The following is a 25,486-nucleotide window of genomic DNA, read 5'->3' as shown; positions in this document are numbered from 1 at the left end:
TAAATCATCCTTCAGGCCACCCAGCTCCCAATGTGGGTTTTCTCCCAAACAGCTACGCTCATTTCAGTTGTTAAATGTGACAGTGGCTTTTAAGTACATTGTCCCAGAAGTCCTAAACAGGAAGAATACTGTAACCTCTCATTTAAGAGATCATGAACCCTGTACTGACTGTGACGACAATCACGAAAGTAAGCAAAGAGAAGTTCTGAGCAGTCACCATCCCTTCACAAATCAAAGCACTAAAGCTCACACCCAGAACCTCAAGACCGTCTAAGACCATTTCCCCACAATGCTAACTAGGGGACACTTCAATAGATAAGATTAGAAGCATGAACTGAGGTGGAAGGAAGCCACTAATGGCAGATAAGCCAAGAGGAACTAGATGTGACAGCTGACATCCAGAGAAGAGACAGAAACTGATTTGGTCTCAGACTCAGAAGCCAAAGCAATCTGAGACCCGTTTCCACAAAGGGCAAATAGTTTTCCACACGTGAATTGCCTTTGAGAGTATAACATACTAGAATACGGCGTAACAACTGGCATTAACGGTAATTCGGTTTAATTTAACAAACAGCTACCATTCTTGTATGTATACTTTATGCTATTAAACATAAACATGAATAAATATGTGCTTATTATCTTCAAAATAACTTTAAAAATTAAGTGGTATTTTAGAGGCTTTGTTTAATGAAACACTATATAGTTCAGATAGATTTTGGTTATTTTATCTTTATTTTTATCTTTTTGAGAAAGTCTCGTTGTGTCACCCTAGCTAAAGTGCAGTAGCATCATCTCTGCTCACTGCAACCTCTGCCTCCCAGATTCAAGTGATTCTCCTGCCTCAGCCTCCTGAGTAGCTGGGGCTACAGACCCGCACCACCAAATTGGCCTGGTTAATTTTTGTATTTTCAGTAGAGATGGGGTTTCACCATGTTGGCCAGCCTGGTCTTGAACTTCTGCCCTCAAGTGATCCACTCACCTGAGCCTCCCAATGTGCTGGGATTACAGGCGTGAGCCACCACACCTGGCCAGATTTTGGTTATGTTTTAATTAATAAGCTTCAATACTTAAGGGGATAAGCTTCAATAGTTGGAAAAATCAGTGCATATAAAAAATCTACTTTAGAATAGATTTAAAAATTAAGCATAAAGTGCCATAAGAACAATGAAATATCTGTGTTACTGCACTGATGGTATTTTGTGCCCATTTATAGAAACTTACTGGAATGCCCAGCCATGTAACTCTTTAATACCATTTAATACAAGAACCTATCCTAATGACTGCTTCATTAAGGGACAGAAACTCTCCCTGATGAGCTTACAATTTATTCATGTCCCAACTACCTACCAACTCTCTAAGGCAAACAGTAAGGTACTTTCTTATCTAGAAAAATATCCAATATAAACAGCAATGTAAAGAAACACTGTTAATTTCTCAATGGGAACTGAAAAAAAAAAAGTGTGGCTAGATAACTGATTTGAAAGAGAAAAACATGCCCACACTGAGAATGACAATTCACACAGGTCTGAGGGCCACGTCCAGCTCACCATCTTCATACATCACCAACAGCACACACTCACAGGCAGCCGCATGCACACCTGACCGTTAAGAAGTTTGCAAAGGATGCGTGGTTTACCTTCCCACAGCGGAAGACTCTGCGGAGCAACTGAAGGCCAGATGACAAGGTTGTTGGCTTCAAAGAGGGGATTGGTGAATTTACTCAGCTCACTGGGCTGATTAACCCAGGACCACAAAGACATCGTCTTCTGCTGTAGCTTCAACTTACATCTGATCAAGAAAGAACACTGCCATTAAAGTAATTAATTTATAACAACCATTATTGAGTGCTCCTCTTACTAGGACAATTTCTTCTCAGTATGAAAGAAGATAGAATACAAGACTTTTGGTAGAGAAACAAAGTGTTGAAAAATCAATAGATTTGTCAAAAAGCTCAATCGGCATTAGAACTCTCAACAACAACAAAACAAAGAGTATTTTACAGGCTTCCAAGAAGCTGGCAGGAGGATAAAAACAGAATCTGGTCACATCAGGTTTGGTGTTAAACCTTAACCCAGAGAACATTACTGTACACAAAAGACCTTTGTTATATTTGGGATTCTATTTTAATTAAAAATAGCTAAGCATAAAAAAACTTTCTAACCTTTTTGTTTCTGAGAAGCCTATAATATACACATAAAAATTATACACTTTTTGACATTTATGTCCTATTTATTTTTCTAGTTTCTGTAAGAAAGGGCTTGTTGTGCAGAAACAACCAGGATAGCTTACAAATATCAATGTCTGGAAAGACCCCCAGGGTCTTCATTATTTACATTGTTTGATAACCACTTTCTAATTGTTTTTTTTTAATTTTTTATTTTAATTTTTCCATAAGTTATTGGGGAACAGGTGGTATTTGGTTACATGAGTAAGTTCCGTAGTGGCGATTTGTGAGATTCTGGTGCACCCATCACCCGAGCAGTATACACTGAACCCTATTTGTAGTCTTTTATCCCTTGTCCCCCTTCTGTCCCTCCCCCAAGTCCCCAAAGTCCACTGTAACCTTCTTACGCCCATATTAATATTAAAAATGGAGGTTGAGTCAAATCTCAAACAAAACTTAAAATTTTTTAGAGACTTAGCTTTCAGGGAAAATAACTTACATGTACATAAAATACAGATTGTCAAAGATGAAAAATCAATGTGAATCTTGACGTAAATACATATTTAATCTATATCCACATACAATGAACAGGCTTCATAATAATTCTAAAACTCTGGAACACTCTTTATCATGTAATAAACTGTTAGAGAAGGATAATAGTCAATCGGCATGTTTTAGAAAAAAATACATTTTAACACAGATTGAAAGACAGTCTGTGGTAAACCTTACATCAACCAAAAAGATAATACATTCAATTCTCATAAGACTCAGTTTAAGCTGAGATTTTATTATAAAATCAGTTTTGTCTCTGAAACCACATGATTACTTATGAGCTACGTGCAACTTACTGCATTCTTTTTGAGCTAGCAATAAAAATAATCCACATAATCACAGAGCCTATGTGGCACTGGACTTTAACTGCTGGGATAGCATGTCCCACGCTATGTTCCCAGGAACAAGGGATGACAAGGACAGGACATTATTGCATCCACTGCCTCCAGCCCTGTGCCCCCTGCCCATGGCCGGCCAACCACTGAACTTGCTCTGGCTGAGCCTGACACCACTTCAGAATCCTTCCCATCAGCATTGCTGGCAGCCTCTACCAACTGGGAAACAGAATGGGAATCTATTTTGATCCCTTCATGAAAGCTAGTCCTGAGGATATTAACAGGTATAACACCAAAAAAAATTCATCATCAAACACATTTCTTTAATGCTGAATTAAACTTATATACATTGCTTTACTGAAGGGTGTCTTAAAGCCTTTAATGATTATGCGTTAATCCTTAAATCCTCCCCTCTAAGTGGGGAGGATATTATGTCATATTCACCAAACTTCCTCGGCTATAGAAATTGCCAATCCCTCCTGTCCCTCCCTGCCAGAGTACAGTCCAGGGCTAAGCAACACGTGCTTCAGAAAATGGTGGCTGCCAGCAATGAGGCAAGGAAGTCTGGTGATTGTACCCTGAAGAGATTACCAGGCAACCTCCCTGAAAGATCATTCTGGTGTGAATCTTCTAAATGAACCTATACACTTGATGGTGCCTGGGCTGTAAGGTGAGCTTGTCACTCTGGCCGGAGGACAGTTTCTAGGTGTAACAAAGTCTAGAGCAGGAGGAGGAAGACCTGTAATTTAGGCCAGGGATCCCCAAACCCCAGGCCATGGACCAGTAAGGGTCCGTGGCCTGTTAGGAACTGGCCACACAGCAGGAGGTGAGTGGCAGATGAGCGCGTATTTCCACCTCCTGTCAGATCAGCATCAGCATTAGATTCTCAGAGAAGCGCAAACCCAACTGTGAGCTGCGCATGTGGGGAATCTAGGGTGCGCCTTTATGAGAATTCTCCTTATGAGAATCTAATGCCTGATGATCTGAGATGGATCAGTTTCACCCCAAAACCATCACCAATCCCGCTGCCACCCAATCCAAAGAAAAGTTGTTATCCACAAAACTGGTCCCTGGTGCCAAAATGGTTGGGGATCGCTGCTCTAGGCCACACTTTTGATGACCAGCTGGCTCTATGTCCTGGGAAAAGTCACGTAACTTCTCTGGATCTTACTTTCTTAATAAAATTAGAGGGAAGACCTGAATTATAAATCAAGGCTTTTTCCACATGTAAGGTAATATGATCCTATGTAAAGAAATTAACATTTAAAATGGTTGCCCCTTAATTCATGTATGGACTAATTTTAACCTAACAGAACAAAGTCTAGGACATGCTCTCATAAAGGAATATACTTCAGGTCATTTAACTTATAATTAATTGTAGCCTCTACCTTTTTATAAATAATTTTAATATAGATCCAAATCGTGGTCTCCTAAGAGATTCTGGCTACTTAGGAAGTAGCCAAAACAATGGAAAAGGAAAGGTCCCCATATGAGCAGTGTACTCACCTTTCACTTTCATTGTTGCCCAGAAATGTTCCAAACTGTGAGGCATAAGCATGCTCAAAGAGCATGATGAGGAAATTCTCATTAAATTCAAAAGAACAGGGAAACTGACGAAGGATCTGCCACACGCAGTCCAAGAAGAGAAGAAATACAGGAGCCTCCCACTTCTGCTTCGTGTTACAGTAGGCTGACTGTGCACAGCGCTGCTGGAACGGGTGACCAGCCTAGGGGGAAGATGGAGGCGTGACAGTCATATCCTGGTGAGATCACATGACAGAGCATTCTACCGACACCAGTACACACAATCACAGAACCGACACCACTACACACAGTTACAGTGACACTCCTAGTACCTGGAACATCATATAATTAGGGTAGCTGTTGTACAGATTAATGACTTCTTGGTATAAAATAAATAGCGGCAGCAACTAAGGAAAAAGACACACTTCCAAAACCTTAATGAGGCTGCGCAGCTAAGGTGTGACCACAGGAACTGCACTGCCCTTGGAATATCCCATGGAAGAATAATGAACTTAAGCAATAACAAACTTACAAAATAAACCTTTCTAGGTCTACAAAACCTGGAGCAAAGTCAAAGAACATAAGCTCTCAGTACAAAGAAGAATCATCACCTCTGTCTAACACTGTAGATTGTGCTGTACACTAAACAAGCCTCACCCTAAGTGGAGACAGATATGGAACTCTGATCACCTTTATAATGTCAGCTCTGATAGTAAATCTCTAATTATATATGCAAAGTTATTGTGTTGAAAGATCTTTATGAGTACTTTTCTACAGGAGATAAAGCTGTCATTAATTACCCTCTTCTCCCAAAATGAACAGCAAGAGTCTGCCATCTACTGACCAAAGTAAATTTAAGACTCATTTGACTGTCTTGTTCAGAATCCAAATGCTGACCTTAATACAAATCATACTCTGCTAGGAATTTCACAGATCTGCTTTGTCTCTGGGTCCTTTTACTACTGTATGTGACAAAGGTAATGCCATAGAAATTTTACAGTGGTTCACAGAATTGTGATATCCATTAAAATAACATATAAATCAGTCAGTCATACTCATTTGTTTGTCTACTATGCATCATGAGGAATATAGCTCAATAGACTTTCATCAAATATGGAGCATAAACTTAGGATGGTCTGACTTAAACAGAGGTAAGGTCAGTTGTCAGGCAGGGTGGACATGGTGTACGTAACAGCATTAGTGCATAATAAATGTGAATTGTAACCAGAGAAGCAAGATACTCTCTTTGCCAGAAAAATGTCTGCTTTCAAGATACGTAAGCATTTGTGTTCAAATACAATTATTTACCAGGTTACACAGTAGAAATATATTGAAAAGTAATCTCTGTGGAGGATATCAATCCCTGTTATGAGTGAGACCTTTATTTTGGCAGCCACCCAACATTACATGATTCAGTTTTATCTTTGAAGGAAGCTTCACAGGGTGGAGCAGCACGAGCAAAAGGCAGAAAGGGTTACAGCGCTTTCCTTGCAACTACAGGCCCCACTCCCCCTTCCCCGACTGCTTATGTCTTTGATCCGTCAAGACCCAGCTTCTGGGAGATTGCACTATGCTTCCCATTCTTTGTATTTCTCCTGTATGTGATAAAGCACAGCCAACAAGAGTTTCCTAAGTGAAGGAAGTGTCAAGTGAGGAATACAGGCAAAGAGACATCCAGAAACGAGGAGAAGACAGATTAAGTATCCTGCAGGAAATTAAACACACAACTTAGAAATTTTAATCAATCGAAATTTCACACATTATGTCAGCTACCACACAAAGCAGGATCACAGCATCAATAAGCAGTTCCTCTGTGAATCAAACAGCTCTTCTCACCTGCAGCCACTCTCTTTCAATCAGGGCCTCAAAACCACGAATGGTCCTGCTTCTTGGCTCTAAGATGATCTGGGCCAGGGAGGTCACCTGGAGTGTGGAATCAGTTCCTTCTGTTCCGTGAATCAATATTGATGCTCCTTCCCTGATAGGAAAATCAGGGAAGAGTACAAATGGGAAATGTCCAACATGGTCAATGAACTCTGTTAATAACAAGCGTTTATTGAGCACAACATTTTAGTCTACTGAGTTCAGTCTATTTAGTGTATTGAGTACAACATTCTGCTCTGACTTGTAGAGTTCAGAATCTAAATCTAAATCTAAGGCATACGATAGATAAGTTTCTCTTGGGAAAAAATACGACTATAATGAATCTCAAATTTCACATGGCAAGACCTCTTTAAGTTATAACAAATGTCACAGAACATTTTAGCTGAATTTTTCTTTCCCTTTACAAAACCAAAAAGCAGCTCTTAACACAGAAGGCATTTACCCTTTCTGCTTTAATCGTTGGTTAAAGCCTCTTCTCATCAAAACTATAGACATACAATGAAATTACTTTTCTGAGTTTGACTCTACCTTTCCACCATCAGCTGACTATAAGGACACCTTCATAAACTGTAATTCAATCTGGAAAATGAGACCTAGACCACACTTTCAGAAACACGACAACAGGAAAAAAACAAACATAAAACTGTCAATCTAGAAAGTCAGTGGTAAAGATACCACTGCATCATGAGACTCAGAAGTGTCTGGGACCCCATTATTCTAAAGAGAATGAAAGAAAACACCAAAACTAAATTTACTACAACTTCTCCCCTCCCCTTCTTCTACCCTTTCTGTTGAAACAATGAAGGAAACTTTGGAAAAAATAAAAACCACCACCTTCACACAAAAGCTTCGGGTTTGGTTACTACTGTCAGTTTTTACCCATGTACATATACACTACATAGAGCTTTAATACGAGGCAATTTCCTCTATTCTCACTCTTATTCTACACTCGTAGCCTTCCATGTCTGTACGTCATCTTCAGAACTAGAATAATAACAGTTGCAGGCATAGCTCGTTCATGGATCTTCCCTTGGTGGCTCTTCACAGATACTGCATTTTCCACAAATGGGAGATTTGCAGCTATCCTGCGTCAAGTAAGTATGCTGGCACCCATTTTCCAACAGCATGTTTTACTTTGTGTCTCTGTCTCATTTTAGTAATTCTCACAATATTTCAAAATTTTTCATTATTATTACAACTGCTATGGTGATCTGTGATCAGTGATCTTTGATGTTACTTCTGCAAGTTTTGAGGGCATCAGGAACCACGTCCATATAAGACAGTGAACTTAATCAACAAATGCTGTGTGTGTTCTCACTGCTCCAATAACCAGCTGTTCCTTTGACTCTCTCTTCAGGGAGACTCTCTATTCCAGGGATCACAACAATATTGACATTAGGCCAGCCAATTAATAACCCTCCAACGGCCTGTAAGTGTTCAAATGAAAGGAAGACTAGCATGTCTCATTTTAGATCAAAAGCTAGAAATGATTAAGCTTAGTGAGGAAGGCACGTCGAAAGCTGAGTCAGGCCAAAAGCTGGGCCTCCTGCACTAGTTAATCAAGTTGTGAATGCAAAGGAGAAGTTCCTGATGGAAATTAAAAGTGCTTCTCCAGCGAACACATAAATGATACAGTGACACAGCCTTACTGCTCACATGGACAAAGTTTGAGTGGTCTGGATAGAAGATCAAATCAGCTGCAATATTTCCTTAAGCCAAAGCCTAATCCAGAGGAAGGCCTTTACTCTCCTCCATTCTACAAAGTTCTATGAAGGCTGAGAGAGGTAAGGAAGCTGTAGAAGAAAAGTTGGAAACTAGCAGAGGCTGGTTCATGAGGTTTAAGGAAAGAAGCAAACTCTCTTGTTAGCAAAAAAATGCAGCTGGTGACTTTAAACTGAAGCCAGTGATTATTGGCAATTTTGAAAATCCTAGGGGCCTTAAGGGTTACACTAAATCTACTCTGCCTGTGCTCTATAAACAGAACAATGAAGCCTGCATGACAGCATGTCTGTTTACAGCATGGTTTACTGAATAGTTTAAGTCCACTGTTGAGACCTACTGCTCAGAAGAAAAGATTCCTTTCAAAACATCACTGCACACTGACAATGTGCCTGGTCACTTAAGAGCTCTGATGGAGAGGTACATGGAGATGAATGTTGTTTTTGTGCCTGCTAAAACAACATCTATTCTGCAGGCCATGGATCAAAGAGTAATTTCAGCTTTCAAGTTTTATTTCAAGGCCATAGCTGCCCTAGCTAGTGATTCCTCTGATGGTTCTGGACAAAGTAAATGGAAAACTTTCTGTAAAGAATTCACCTTTCTAGATGCCATTAAAAATATCTGTGATTCATGAGAGGAGGTAAAAACATCAACATTAAAAAGATTTTGGAAGAAGTTGATTCCACATCTCATGGATACTTTGAGGGGCATAAAAGGCTTTACTGGAGAAGTCACTGCAGATGTTACAGAAATAGCAAAAGAACTAGAAGTAGAAGTGGAACCTGAAGGCGGGGCATGGTGGCTCATGCCTGTAACCCCAGCACTTATGGAGCCCAAGGCAGGAGGATTGCTTGAAGCCAGGAGTTTGAAGTTAAAGTGAGCTATGGCTGTGCCACTGCACTCCAGCTTGGGTGACAGAGGGAAAGACCCCATCTCATAAAAAACAAAATGCTGGGTGTAGTGGGTCAGACCTGTAATCTCAGCACTTTGGGAGGCTGAGGCAGTAGGATTGTTTGAGCTCAGGAATTTGAGACCAGCCCGGGCAATAAACAGAAACCACATCTCTGTTAAAAATTGAAAAAAAAAATTAGCTGACCGTGGTGGTGTGCACCTGTAGTCCTGGCTATTTGGGAGGCTGAGGTGGGAGGATCATTCGAGCCCAGGAGTTCTAGGCTGCGGTGCGCCATGACCCTGCCACTACACTCCAGCCTGGGCGACAGAGCAAGGCCCTGTCTCCTAAATAAATAAATAATTAGGAACCTGAAGATTTGACTGAATTGCTGCAATTTCATGATGAAGCTTGAAGAAATAAGGAGTTGCTTCTTATGGATGAGCAAGAAAAGTAGTATCCTGAGATGGAATCTACTCCTGGTGAAGATGCTGTGAATATTGTTGAAATGACAAAAAAAAAAAAAAAAAAAAAAAAGATTTAGAATACCACATCAACTTAGGTGATAAAGCAGTGGCAGTGTTTGAGAGAACTGACTCTAATTTTGCAAGTTCTACTGTGGGTAAAATGCTATCAAACGGTATCACATGCTACAGAGAAATCTTTCATGAAAGGAAGAGTCAATTGATGTGGCAATCTTCATTGCTGTCTTGTCTAAGAAATTGCCACAGCCATCCAAAGCTTCAGTAACTACCACCCTGATCAGTCAGGAGCCATCAATGGGAAGGCAAGGCCCTCTACCAGGGCCAATAACCTCAAATACCAATAAAGTATTTTTAAATTAAGGTATGTATATTGTCTTTCTAGACATAGTACTATTGCACAATTAACAGACTGCATTATAGTGTAAACATAACTTTATATGCACTAGAAAACCAAATATTAATAATGAATGTGACTCACTTTATTGCATGACTTGCTTTACTGTGGTTTTCTGGAACCAAGCTTGCAACATCACTAAGGTGTGCCTGTGTGTAACATCCTATTAAGTGATGAACTGCAATTTACTTAATCCTATAGTTGGACATTTAGGTTATGCCAATTTTTGTTACATTGTAGATGATGAACTTAGCTTTTTGTCTTCTGTTGAATTCTTTGGGGGTTCTTAATTTAAAAGTAACAGATTCCTTGAAGTCACTTATGGTTAGGCTAACCCCATTCTCAGGATAAAACCTAATGACTAGGCTGAAGGGGATGAGCATGTACTTTAAGGCTTCTGTGTATATTGCATATGTACCTTAATTATCTGTGGGATATTCTGAATTCAATTCATTTAAACTGTATTTTTATGTTTTCAGTAATTAATTATAAGGGCAAATTTGTATGGAGGTGAAAATAATAGGCCAATATATATCAGAAAAAGGGACCCAAACATGGCAAAATTAACCAAAACCCTGAACCTTCCCAAGAGTCTGGAAGTCTCTGCCTTTAAGGTGGCCAGCTCAAACTAAATGAAGGTGGAGATCATGAGAACTGTTCTGCATTCTGCACTGAGGGGTTTCTTAATCTGTATCATCATGCTATCACAGCTGCAAATTGAGAAATGTGGTGATAACTGTTTATTACAATTCTGTTTCATAAAAAAAACAGAAGCCTCTGTACTCATAATGTAAGGAGAAATCTGGTAAACTTAGGTTAAAAAGAAACAAAACCCTCAGTATTAACAAAATCATTATGTATTTGTTATTTCTCTGCCACGGAACCTTGGTCTTTAATTTCCACAGTTTATTAGGTAAATGGGCTTCACCTAACGCCTAAAACAGAAAGAACAGGGATAGCCTGGCAATCTTGACCCCAAGGGACTCTACCTGTTGATGGCTCTGTTACTAACTTACCACATGATTTCAGCAACCCATTCTATTTTGAATTTCTCTATAACCATAACAAATTAGGTATATATTTCCCTAATCTGGAAGCATCAATAAAACAAGTTAAAGTCTCAAAGAAAAGTGCCATCTATCCATGTGGCGATAATACTTATATCTACCTACTGTTTCAGTGGAATCCCCTTCTTAGAAAGGGCATTCTAAGCTTCTGCAAGAATTTATGCCAATCCTTCTGCCTCTGTTCAAGTCTTCTGCCACAAGACTCAAGGATTAGCAACCTTTAACTGAGTGAGTAAACTAAAATTACTTCATATACTCAACATCACTACCATCAGGTGTTCTCAACTTGAGATCCAGATGTAATCGCACATATCAAGTAGTATGAAATAAGATATCCTGGAGGTTAGAAAGGATCATTTTACTGTGTAACAAAATTACGTTTCCTTTCGCTGATATTTCAAAAGGAGGTAAGTTCGCTCCTCTAAGAAAAAATAAGAAAACTTCCTTTCATTCTATTTCACAGTTTAAGAAAAAAATTGGCAAATTCATGATTTAAGGGTGTAACAGAAAAAAAAACAGGTCCATTAGTACTTAAAAATTTGTGTCATAGAAGACATGTATATGTACCTGGTTCATATTTATTAAACAAACATTATCTATTAAATGCCAGGCTCTAGGCACACACCTCATCAATAATGGGATGGTGTTGACTAGCCTACACAGTCATTTACTGCAAACTTTCACATAATCTATAAACATATGTCTGGATAAACACAAAGTCTAGTTATCAGCGCCATGTTCCGCTCAGGAACGCTGAAATGCACTTTACCTGTCGATGCACTGAGCCGCTAGGCAGGCAGTTGTCAGAATCTCTTTGATGTGAGTCAGCCAGTTAGAGGCCTCCAATTTACTGAGCCATCGGTCCATGTTATGTGTTTGGTCATTACAAGCTTCCACAAGTTTGATTAAGCTCTCCTGAAGAATGTGATACCTTTTAAAAATAAGAAAGTAAAAAATAACAAACCCAGAAAATAGAAAGATAAAGAAACCAAACCAAAGATTCAGCCTCCAACATATCTAACAGCAAAAGTAGTTCAAAATACTACAAAAATATTTACCCTGCTATTATTTGAGGATTAAAGGTTGAAAAACTAATATTTAAACATTGTTGCAAAGGCTTAAAATGCCTGCCATGGTAACCTATTCCTTACCTGAACAGATTAAACCCAGTTCACATACCTGGATTATCTGACTATAGAAGAGGCCAGAGCCCTGCGTTTCACGACAGGTCAGGAGACACAGCACCACTTAAATTTGCAATCCTGTTCTCACCGATCTAACACTAGAGACCCAGTGCCATCAGCAGCCTTACCCAACCCAGCTTGGATCCCACTGTTTTCTAGCTACAGCTCCCATTCACCCACCTAGAGACACTTATAAATCACTCTTATACGGTACAAACAAGAGACTATAGGTGGAGGAAACTGTGCGAAAATAGGTCGATATGGGGAGAAATTAAATCTCTAAAGTCTTTGACTTAGGAAAATATAAGTATATGTAGCAAATCAGTTCAGTGTAGCAACTGCTGATCTACCTGCAGAAGAGCTGGCCTTGTGGTGATGAGACCACAGGGCTGGCTTAGAGAAAGAATGCTAGTGAAAGGGACTCCTGCAGGCCTCCAAGAGCACAGCTTTCGCTTATCAAACACAAAGGCAGGCTGTTCAAAAAGAAAGATAAAACTAACAAACCTTAAGCTAAAGGTTCTTTCACTAAAAACAGAGAGAAAAACAATGCAAATGCATACAATCAGAAATAAAGATGAGATATTACAACTGATATCACAGAAATACAAGGGATCATAAGAGACTACTGTGAACAATTACACATTAACAAATTGACTGGATAATCTGGAAGAAATGGATAAATTCCTAAAAGCATACAACCTACCAAGACTGAGTCATGAAGAAAGAAAATCTGAACAGACCAATAATGAGTAAGGAGATTAAAAAGATCTCCCATCAAAGAAAAGCCCTGGTCCTGATGGCCTCACACAGTACCTGATTTTAAAATATGCTACAAAGCTAAAGTAATCAAAACAGCTTGGCACTGGCATAAAAACAGACACATTGACTAATGGAACAGAATAGAACCCAGAAATAAATCCACGCATTTATGGTAAATTGATGTTTGAAAAAGTTGCCGAGAACATACAATGGGGAAAGGAGTTTCTCCCATAAGTGGTGGTGGAAAAACTGGGTATGCACATGCAGAAGAAACTCAACCCTTACCTCACACCATACTCAAAAATCAACACAAAGTAGATTAAAGACTTAAACATAAGACCTGAAACTGTAAAAATCATTAGAGGAAAACATAAGGAAAAAGCTTCTTGACATTGGTCTGGGCAAAGTTACTTTGGATATGACCTCAAAAGCAGAGGCAACAAAAGCAAAAATAGACAAATGAGACTGAACAAACTAAAAAGTTTTGCACAGCAAAACAATCAACAGAGTAAAGAGACGACCTATAGAATGGGAGAAAACATTTGCGAACACGGCACTGGATAAGGGGTTAATATCCAAAATATGTAAGAAACTCAACTCAACAGCAAGAAAACACATAACCTGATTAAAGAATAGGCAAGACCTGAACAGACATTTCTCAAAAGAAGACATACAAATGGCCAATAGGTATTTGGAAAAAAAAATGCTCTGCATCACTCATCAGAGAAATGAAATTCAAAACCACAATGAGATATCACCTCACCCCTGTTAGAATGGCTATTACTAAAAAGACAAGATTTAACAAGTGTTGTTGAGAATATGGACAAAAGGGAACCCCTATACAATGCTGGTGGGAATGTAAATTAGTATGGCCACTGTGGAAAACAGTATAGAGGCTCCTCAGAACATTAAAGATGAGACTGCGATAAGATCCAGTAATCCCACTTCTGGGTAAATATTTTGAATATCTGAAATGAAATCAGGATCTCAAAGAGGTATCTGCATTCCCACATTCACTGCAGCACTATTCACAATAGTCAAGATATGGATTCAACCTAAATGCCCGTCAATGGATGAATGGATTAAGAAAACGTGGTACAATACACAATAAAATACTATTCAGCCTTAAAAAAGAGGGTAGGCCAGGCACAGTGGCTCATGCCTGTAATTCCAACACTTTGAGGGGCCAAGGCAGGCGGATCACTTGAGGTCAGGAGTTCGAGACCAGCCTGGCCAACATGGCAAAACCTGGTCTCTGCTACAAATACAAAAATTAGCCAGGCGTGGGAGCAGGCACCTGTAGTCCCAGCTACTTGGGAAGCTGAGACAGGAGAATCACTTGAACCTGGGAGGAAGAGATTGCAGTGAGCTGGGATCGTGCCACTGCACTCCAGCCTGGCTGACAGAGCAAGACTCCATCCCAAAAAAATAAAATAAAAATAAAAAAGAGGGGAAACCTGTCATTTGCAATAGCACAGATGAACCTGGACGACATCATGCTATATGAAATAAGTCAGGCAGCCATGCACAGAAAGATAAACACTGCATGAACTCACTTATATGTGGAATCTAAACAAGTTAAACTCATAGAAACAGAGAGTAGAATGGTGGTTGCCAGAGGAAGAGAAAGTAGCAGGAGGGGTCGGGGTAGGAGGGACACAGATATGGGGAGATGTTGATCAAAGGTTACAAAGTTTCACTTAGGAGGAATTAGTTCTGTAGGTCTATTGTACAGCATGGTAACTGTACTTAAAACTAATATATTGTATGCTTGAAAACTGCTAAGAGAATAGATATTAAATGTTCTCACCATCCAAAAAAATGATAACTATGCGACATGATAGGTTAATTCACTTAATTTAATCAGTTCACAATGTATATGTATATCAAAATAGCACAGTGTACATCACAAATACATGTAATTTTTATTTGTCAATCAAACCTTAATAGAGCTGACCAAAAAAAATGAGAAGATGGCTAGCCCATCATTGACCCTAAATTAATGCAGAGGTTAATTTGAGCACTTGTGATTTTCAAATGGCTAAGGCCTTACCCACTATAATTAGCTTCTAATAAGAGTCTTTACTATCTTTGGAATCTTTTACCTCTCAATGGACTTATGAATTCGCCTCCACTGGGGATAATGAGCTTCTTGTTCAAAGCCACCTCCTTTGGCTCTAGTTTGCTGAGCCACGTTCAGGGATCGGGTGTCAATGATGTAGCCACGCTTTCCAGCCCTGAGGGTAGCATTTATCAGCTTCTCATCTTCCTTGCACCTCCTCCCGTTTGTACCAGTGAGTGGCTGACCACTTCGCATAATTACCTAGAAGCACAATAAAGCTGAAAATTCAACAGCAGTTGCTTTTAAAGTTTCTGAAAACAGAAAGAAATTAGCTAGATTAAGAGTATCTCAAAAACAATTGTGTGACACTCTGGAGATGGATTTGATCCATAAACAAAGAAATATTTGCATGTATTGACAATAGTTAATAACTATAAAAGATAAGCCTTAAGCTTTTACACATTTTCTGTGTCTCAAAATACTGTCACATAATAAATTATATCACCTCTTTAAGATCAAATATTGCAATTCATTTAGTGTGTGAATCAAATACCTGTAGACCTGGCCCTGTAATAAAGACAATAATGGCCTATGAGCCAGTAAACCTTCACTTCAACTAAACATACATAGAGTTGGCAGGTTTTAACAAGAATTATAAGAAGTAAAGGCACCAGTGGCAAAATTTAAAAGTTCAAACACTGTTCTCATTGTTTGGGAAATCATTTTCAATACCTCAGAAGCTGACTGTCTATTATTTATTCTCCAGTGGCCTCTACCATCCTTTTCAGTATTCAAGGATTTAACTACTTGTTTCTAAAAACTACCCTACCAACTATATATCTGGAAATGTTTGCTTTTGAAACTTTTCTCTAGAAATCAGTGTCTATTATACTAATCTCTTCCCTGGCGAATGGTTTAGAGTTCTTTCAAGACGCCACCATTACAAGGTAGTTATCTTAACTCCTTGTTTAATCCTGACTCCAGTGTTTACTAGAGTTGTGACTAAATGACATTAAGCATCACTCTTTTCACCTTTGAAAATAAATACGTCTGCTCCACCTTTCACGTGTAAAGTTGTTAAGAAAAATTCAAGTATTTTACCCTTATTCTGAACAGAGAAATTTCTCATTTTTCTACCAGAAGAATGTTGCTGTAAGCATCAAATAAACACTAGTTTCCTTTGTACAGTGTCCTGGAGATAAAGCTATCAGGGCTTTTATACGGCTGAGCAGGATCCTGGAAAGAATTCAGCATCACATCCTCACCACAGAAAACACCCTACTCCTGATTCCCTAAAGCTTACATGAAGGAAGCCCTTGTGGTGGAGACCTGGACAATCATTTCAGTGAACAGACAGATAGCAAAAGGGAACATTTCTACGAAAACATCCCCAACCCAAGCCTTTCAGTACATCAAGCAGTAGTGCTGTGCACTTACCATCCCATTTTTTTTGTGATAATAGCTTAGTACTGGGAAGCGCCCTCCATGTCGAAATGTAGCTACCTTCCGAAGAGCTTCATCATCAATGGATTTGGGCACTGTGACAATTGGTGGGTAAGAGGGACAGACAGCAAATTCCTTATTGACATAGCTTAGCCTCCATTCACTGGTCTGAAAAACACAAAATACTTCAAAGCTAAGCAACTATCTCAATGTCGCAAAATAATCTGAGAAATTTTAAAAGACCTTAGAGGTCAACTTCACTGATGAAGAAGCCATTTCTCAGGAATTTCACAGGAGAATCTCTAGCTTATATGTAAGTAGCTGCAGAGAAAAGGAGCTCTATGGTTCAGGGCCAGCTTCCCGCATTGCTAGGTATCACCAGTTCCTAGAAAGTGCTTTCTCACACTGAGCAAAACTTGTTGCTCTGTAGCTCCCTCTATTGGTTTTTACTGTACTTTCAGACAACTCCGTACAAGTTCCCTATTTTACACCGTATCCCATCAAATGTTTGAAAGACAGCTGATCCTCCTTAGTGTTCTATTCTCCAAGTTAAATATATTAAGCACATCCACAATTATCATGGCGAACATCATCCTACTTCTTCCTTTTCTGGGTCCCATTTAGTTTGTTAATGATCCTCTTAAAGCACAAGTAAGACTGTAAGACTCCAGATAATGCATCCCCAGAACAAATGAAAACACAGCTACTATCTATATCAAATCCTTTGTTTATTTTAAAAAAGGTAAAAAATGTACTAAGATTGGTAACACCTTTCTTAAAACGGTACCAACTCAATACTAAGGAAGGTTAAGCTTAGGAGTCAATGAAATAATTTCAAACTGAGTAAGGACTAGAAGTATACAATATAAAACTATCAAATGACAACTTATTTTAAAAGTCAGAACTGAAAACAGCTTGAAGACTGTCAAAAGGTTTTACAGTAAAAAAAAAAAAAATCAAATTCTATGTAAATTTCAATATGTTCTGTATATCTGAGTTGGCCTAACCATGGGTTACAATAGCAGGAAGATAAAGCTAAAAAGTATGTTAGATGTACTAACAGACAAGATTATTACTTTTTAAAAATGCTTTTATAAGATACAGTATCACATTTTTAATTAAATTTTTTCACTTTTCAAAGTTATTTATGTTACCAGTTTAAAAACATAGTTTCTAGGCTGGACACAGTGGTTCACACCTATCATCCCTGCACTTTGGGAGGCCAAGGCAGGCAAATTGCTTGAGTCCAGGAGTTCAAGACCAGCCAGGGCAACATGGCCAAACCCCATCTCCACTAAAAATGCAAAAATTAGCCAGGCACAGACTTGTAGTTCCAGCTACTTAGGATGCTGAGGTGAAAGAATCACGGGAGCCCAGGAAGTCGAGGCCACAGTGAGCTGTGATAGCGCCACTGCACTCCAGCCTGGGCAACTGGAGTGAGATTGTTTCAAAAAATAATTAATTAATTAATTTAAAAAAAACAAAGTTTCTAAAGGTTTATTATTTTTAAAAAAATGTAGTTATCTGTTCCTTGCTAGCCCATCCCAATTTGCTTTCCCCAAAGCCAATCATTTTCAACATTTTTAGCTTTCTTGGTGTTTACCTTTACATTTCTAAACAACATGATAATACTGTTATTTCTTGAATTTTCACTATGATATATTATTATTGATTTCCTACTCTGGAGAATGACAGGGCTCTCCATTGATCTGCAATGCCGCTTCTGTTGGTCCAAATGTACTGTGCTCTCTATCCCGTCACACTTGTCCACTTTAGTAACTCCTATAGCTTTTAAAGTAAGTTTGGTATCTAGTAGGCCAAGTCTCCTCCTCTCACCTTTTTGTTCTTCAAAGAGTAACGTGGCTCCTCTTGGTCTTTTGGTCTTCCATGTCACTTTTATCAAATTCAATGTAAAAACCAACTGGGGTTTTTATTAAGATTGTATTGACTTTATAAATCGGAGGGAATGACTTACATCTTTAGAATATTCAGTCTCTCTATCCATGAGTATATTGTCTTTCCATTTGTTTAAGCTTTTAAAATTTTTTCCATAAATTTTTATAATTCTCTCAATAAAGGTCTTACTATCTTTTCTTAAATATATTCCCAGAAACCCAATAATCTTTGTTGCATTTTAACTGCATCTCTTCAAAATTGTGTTTGGTGTACAGAAATGCCTATGATCTCAAGATTCTTTCCTTTTCCTATGTAGACAAGCATATAATCAATAAATATTGACAATTTTGCTACCTTCATTTCAATCCCTATACCCTGTATTTTTCCTTCTTGTCTTATTGAGCTGACTAGAAGTAGTGATAATGGAAATCCTTGCCTCATTCTTGAACTTAGAGAGAATGATACAAGATTTGCTTTTGTTATGTTTTTGGTTTTGGTACCCATCCTTTATCAGATTAAATAAATTTCCTTCAAATCCAACTCTAAGAGCTTTTATCATGAATAGATATTGATCAAACTTTTTTCCTCTGTTAATCTAACACCATGCAGGTCATTTGTCTTTTAACTTTGTGGTATTTTCTTTGCTTTATTGTTCAGTAGCTGAACAACAACATGTCTAAAGATTTTTTTATTATCTTGTATGGTATTTGCTGGGATACCTCAGCTTAAGGGTTCAATAACTTCTACTGATTCTGGAGAATTATCAACCATTATGTATTTGAATATTGTCTTTCTTCTATCATCACCTTTTTTTTTTTGTCTTCCTTTTTTTTTTTTTTTTTTTTTTTTTGGAGACAGGGTCTTGCTCTCTCACCCAGGCTGGAGTGCAGCGGCATGATCACTGCTCACTGCAACCTCAACTTTCTGGGCTCAAGCAATTCTCCCACCTCAGACCCCCAAGTAACTGGGACCACAGACACACATTATCACACCTAGCTAAATTTTTTCATAGAGATGGGGTTTCGCCATGTTGCCTAGGCTGGTCTCAAACTCTCCTGAGCTCAAGTGACCTGCCTGCCTCAGCCTCCCTAAGTGCTAGGATTACAGGTGTGAGCCACCATACCAGCCTCTATCATCTTTTATCCTAAACTCCCATGTAATAAATATTGGATCTTCTTCCTTTATTAAGCATGCATGTGTCTAACCTCTCTGTTTTTCCATCTTCCTTCTCTGTTCCATATTCTGAGTAATTATTTCGGATCTATATTTCAAATCACTTATTTTCTCCTAAGCTGTTTCTAATCAGCTACTTAACCTTTGCATTATTCTTTTATCTTCTTTTTAGTCAACTTTATTGAGACAAAACTTATAAAAAATAAACTGAATCCATTTTGACTACACAATTTCATGAGTCTTGACAGTTGTATACACCTGTGTAACACCCAATACTAGGAAATCACTAACCTGCTTTCAGTCACTTTTGGTGTCATATCTAAAAAAATCTCTGTCTAACTGAAGGTCATAAAGATTTTCTCCTGTGCTTTCTTAAAGAGGTTTGATAGTTTTAGTTCTCATGTTTAGTTGTATAATACATTTTAGTTAATTTTTGTGGATGATATGAGGTAAGGGTCTAGGTTTATCTTTTTTACATATGGATATCCAACTGTTCCAATACTATTGGTTGAAACAGCTATCCTTTCCCAATTGAACTGTATTGGTACTTTTGTCAAAAATCAACTGAGCATTAAGGGGAAGGTTTATTTCTGTACCCTGTATTCTGTTTCATTGGTCTGTATGTCTTTGCTTACAGCAATACCATACTCTCTTGATTACTGTGGCTTTACAGTAATCAAGTGTTTTCTCAAAGCTGTTTTGACTTTCCATATAAACTTATATATTTAAATTTGCATTTCCATAAAATTTGTATTATTTTCTCCATTTCTACAAAAACACCTATTAGAATTTTAACAGGGATTGCACTGACTCTACAGATCAATTAAGGGAGAACTGCCACTTTAATGAGCCAAATCCAGCCTGCTGCTTGTTTCTGCAAATAAAGTTTATTAGAACATAGCACCACCCATTCATTGATGTCTCATCTGATTGCTTTTTTCATGCAACTTTTTTCATGCAGCAGAGTTCAGTAGTTACAATAGAGACCACATGACCTGCAAAGCTTAAAATATCTACTATCTAATGGTCTTTCACAAAAGTCAGCCAACCACTAACCTTAACCATATTGTCTTCCAATTGATGTACACAGTATATCTCTCCTTTTATTTAGATCTCTTGCAACTTCTTCCAACAATGTTTTATGTCTTTCAGTGTATAGACCGTGAATTTCTTTTGTTAAATTTATTCGTAAATATTTTATTCATTGTCAGATCGCTTGTTGCCAATTCAATTCGTTTTTGTATACCGATCTTATATGAACCAACTTTGCTAAACTTACTTATTCTAGTTATTTTATTGCTTTCTGCTCTTATTTTTATTATTTTTTCTCTCTAGTTACTTTGCTTTTTTTTTCTAGCTTCTTAAATTGGTGCTTAGGTCAATAATTTTAGACTTTCCTTTCTAGTAAAAATTTTAAAGCTGTAAGTTTATCTCTAAACACTGCCTTAGCTGTCTGTATTCCACAAATTTCAATATGTTACGTTACCATTATCACTCACTTCAAAATGTTTTCTAATTTCTTTGACATGCAGATTATTTACAAACATTCTGTTCAATTTAGAAATACTTGGGGGTATTCCTAGATATCTTAGTATTACTGATTATTAATCTAATTCCTTTGTGATCAGAGATCATACTCTGCATGGCTTCAATCCTTTTAAATATATTAAGATTAGGAATAGATAAGTCAACTTCACCTTATTACTCTTCAAAAGAAGTGATCATTTTCACAAGTCAAATAAGGTATTGGGTTACTTCTCATAATCCACAGTTCTCAAAAGTTAACTCACAGCTGAGGAATAGAGTTCAAATTCTTGCTCAGGAAGGAAGGAATGCCAGCCATCTTCTATCACTTCAAACATAGGACGGTAAAAGAAAGGGTACATCAGAGTGATGGAGTCCAGAGTAGACAATGCCTGGGGGCAAAAAGAAAAGAAAGACAAAAAAGAAACATCCACAACTGGAAACATATTCTAACTGACAAATTAGTATTAAGCAAACATGGTCTAGTAATGATGGGCACCCAGTATGTTTCTCTAACATTGTGTTTATCACCAGATACAATTACAGTCTTATGGAAGCTGATTTCTTTGCTTCTAGTATCTACCAAGGCATCTGACACATAACACACACTCAAAAGTGTTGATGGGATGAAAAAAAGAACAAAAAAATGTGCATACCAATTCTAGAAGAAAAATCAAATAACACCTCTTGACATCAATAAAGCTTAATAAAAAGGTCTAAGTATTTCCGGGGATCAGTTTTTGGCTAGTCAGTAAGGTCTTGGCTCAAAATCCAGTTATTACCTAAATAAACTTATGTAAATTATTTGAAATCAGGGTGGGTTAGTAACTGTAAAAAAGGATGATACAGCCTAGAGGTCTACAGTCAGATGGGAACCAGAATGCCGGACTGAAATTCCAAATCCCAGCAGTGCAGTAGGAAAGTCATGTAACCACTCTATGCCTCAGTTTCCTCAACTGTAAAATGGGGGAAACAACATACCTACTTCATAGTGTTGTTGAAGCATTAAGAAAGATAATGTGTGTAATAGGCTTAGAAGAGTGTCTGGCAAATAATAAAATCTAAAGTAATTCCCGCTTTTATTCTGAGACAGAGTTTTGCTCTTGTCACCCAGGCTAGAATGGCGCGATCTCGGCTCACTGCAGCCTCCGCCTCCCGGGTTCAAGTGATTCTCCTTCCTCAGCCTCCTGAGTAGCTGGGATTACAGGTGCCTGCCACCACACCCAGCTAATTTTTTTGTATTTTTAGTAGAGATGGGGTTTCACCACGTTGGCCAGGCCGGTCTTGAACTCCTGACCTCAGGTGATCTGCCTGCCTCAGCCTCTCAAAGTATTGGGATTACAGGTGTGAGCCACCGCACCTGGCCAATTTCAGCTATGACATTCTCTACATATGTAGAAATTCCATCAATGTTCATTTCCTCTCTTCCTAGACTGGTATATGCCATTTGGTCATGTATCATCATATTTTCATGCTGCAGGGATCCATTCTCAAATGGGGGCAATAACTCTATCGGCCCCAAATGGGCCTATGTTTACCTGGAGCACTTGAATCCTGGAAAACACACATAGGAAAACCTGAGTAGATGGGAGGAACAGACAGAAGGACAGTCTCTATCACCCGGCAGATTCATCCTTCTCACAGGGGGATTATGGAAAAAAGTATTTCTATGACTGGAGGTTGGGGGGGGGGCAGCGGGGAAAGGATACTATATCAATTAGCATAATTCAAACTGCAGGAATGATGGAGACATTCACCTGGACAGGAGGAGGAGGCCCAACAGCAATGCTCAGAATGCAGTTATCTCCCTCCAGGTCAGAGGAAGATCAGGCATGCAAAAGGATAGGCCCATGACTACTCAATAGTAGACCGGACATACAGCTCAGCAGTTTAGCAAAAACATCTCCATCCAGAGTTATTTTTCTATCCATCTATAAATCATGAAACCTTCTCTCCTACCTCATAAAACAAAATATAGAGAAGCATGGCTGTATAATCCATTATCCATATAAATATATATATATATATATATTTTTTTTTTTTTTTCCTACATCTATACTGTCTTTGGCTGCCAATCACACCAAACAGAAGCAGAACAGCCAGCGTCCATGTCTGACCTAACTCAGGGCTGCCATCAATCAGAACCACCATTATTTTAAATGCAAGTCAGCAACCACTCTCACAGGCAATAAGCACTCATATTTCATCTTGAGATCTTATGTCACTAGAAAGAGGTCTTTTCCTTTAAACACATTAATGCTGAGAGAACTGAAAACATTTCAATTCCAAAGGCAGGTGAAACACTGAAAAAAAGCTTCACCAACTTATTGCTACAATTTAGATAACTGAGCACTTGCCAGCTATTCTTCCAATGGGATTCTACGTGTGGCAGCAGAATATATTTGAGTATATGGACTCCTAATTACAAAGGACAGCTCAGCTATGCTATATGAAAAATTCAGTTACTACTCACAAATCGTGTCCAGATGTATTCGGGGAAGGGTGGAGGGCTAGCAGGAGGGATTGTGTGCCAGGAAAAGGATAGAGGACAGGTTCACTATGTTAATCACTATGCTGTAAGAACATTTCACAGAGCATTCATTTTCTGAGGTCAAATAAGCTCATAATTTATGGCTTCTTTTCAGTCCTAAGGGCTTCTATATAATGAGTCAGTTTCTAAAGAGTTTTAAAATATATACAGCTACTTAAACAACTGATCAGCGTCAGCAAGTGGGTAGCACACTTCCCCTTTTTCTTCACCACTGTGCCTTACCACAGGCAGCATCTCTGACACCAACCAGCCAGTCATCTTACAGATCAATTGTCACGAAGGAATAAGAAAAACGAAGACTGGTCAGTGAAAATCCAATCTCCTAACTGAAAAAAAACACCACAAAACCCACAAACACATACATGCTCAACGGAAGTGGGTAATGTTCCTCTGCCCAAATGCCCAAATAGTGGGACATTATTTCAATTTAACAGTCTATAAACTACATGCATTCTCATTCAACTTAACAAATTACATCAAATCAACATCATGCATTACTTCCAAATGACAGATGTGTAAGACAAACAGTTCAGTTCATCTTCTCATTTCCTTAAGTAAAATTCAACAAAGGCAGGAAGAAATGTGTTATGCACCATTTACTTAGCACTATAACAGTTTTTCCTCTATTTCTCTATTCCTGTTTTAAAAATCACTAAAATCCTACTTCTAGATTTTTAAGACTTTCTACCCATTTTTAATAGCTAAGCTGATAGCATTTTTTGGACACAAAGTCCAGATTAGTTACACAAACACGGAAAGAAAAAATCAATGTTCCTATAGTAGTCTAGAAAGTACTATAAACCTAAGATTAATTGATATAATTTAGTGGCAATAATTTAAAATAAGGCAATTTAAAATTTCAGTGTACATCAAAATAGTTGGTTAGAATGGAAAGAAAACAGTGTGAGCTCTTCCATTTAAACTAACCAAGTAAAATTTCTATTATTTGTAATCTGAACCAATATTCAATATTATTTATATAAATATAAAGCAAACACACCCTGTCTTAAGCTAATTGATACGTGAAAATTCAGATTACTAAAAACAAACAAAAAACTATAATCACTGGTGACAGTTACTTGCTTTAGAAAAGAAATAACTTTTTAAAAGTTTCACCACATACATCCATAACAATGGAATATTACTCAGCCTTAAAAAGTCAGAATTTACAACACAGATGAACTGTAAGGATATTATGCTAAGTGAAAAAAACCAGTCACAAAAAGACAAACACTATGTACTATGATTCTACTTATAAGAGATACCTAAAGTAGTCAAATTCAGAGAAACAGAAAGTAGAATGGGGGTTCTCAGGAGCTGGAGAGAGGGGAAAATGGGGTGTTGTTTAACACAGAGTTTCGATTTTGCAAGATAAAAAAGTCCTGGAGATCTGCTGCACAACAATGTAAATAAAGTTTTATACCCTACTAAACTGTACACTTAAAAACGGTTAAGTGTTTTCTAACCACAATTTTTTTAAAAAAGCATCACCATAAAATTATAGTAAGTAATGACAGAGGACCCTCAAATGGTAGCTGCTATTTACCAAGTATTATACTAACCATTCTACACACATCAACTAATAAAATTCTTACAACAGCCCTAAAAGATAGGTACTATTATCCTTGTTTTATAAAAAGTAGAAAACAAATCAGAGAGATGTTAAGTACTTTACCAATGGTCACAAGCTAGCATGTGGTAAAATCAAGAATCAAACTGTGCTATCGTTCAATAATATACTAATACATGTAATAATGTGTGTACATATATGCAATAATATGGTACAATAATATTGTAATTTATTAATATTTCTATTCAAATTTTTAGAACTGTATTTATTACAAAAGATATAGTAGTATATTCAAGAAGAAACAATTTCAC

General features: G+C 37.9%; 1 protein-coding gene across 4 annotated transcripts in view; it reads right to left on the bottom strand.

Annotated features, from left to right (window-relative positions):
- Nucleotides 1–25,486, bottom strand: part of MTMR9 (myotubularin related protein 9) — a 59,421-nt gene that overhangs the window by 22,060 nt on the left and 11,875 nt on the right. For all 4 annotated transcript variants that reach the window (XR_010159158.1, XM_001138621.8, XM_016959090.4 and 1 more), the window contains exons 3-9: nt 21,321–21,446; nt 16,456–16,629; nt 15,062–15,279; nt 11,783–11,944; nt 6,412–6,553; nt 4,558–4,778; nt 1,637–1,788 (exon numbers count right to left, since the gene is read on the bottom strand). Coding sequence is in view for 3 of the 4 variants with exons in the window: in XM_001138621.8 (XP_001138621.1) it covers nt 1,637–1,788; nt 4,558–4,778; nt 6,412–6,553; nt 11,783–11,944; nt 15,062–15,279; nt 16,456–16,629; nt 21,321–21,446 (1,195 nt within the window). In the remaining variant the exon portion in view is untranslated. The remainder of the gene's footprint in view (nt 1–1,636; nt 1,789–4,557; nt 4,779–6,411; nt 6,554–11,782; nt 11,945–15,061; nt 15,280–16,455; nt 16,630–21,320; nt 21,447–25,486) is intronic.

Source organism: Pan troglodytes, chromosome 7, assembly GCF_028858775.2.
Source record: "Pan troglodytes isolate AG18354 chromosome 7, NHGRI_mPanTro3-v2.0_pri, whole genome shotgun sequence".
NCBI lineage: Eukaryota > Metazoa > Chordata > Mammalia > Primates > Hominidae > Pan > Pan troglodytes.
This window is presented reverse-complemented; position numbering and strand designations above follow the sequence as displayed.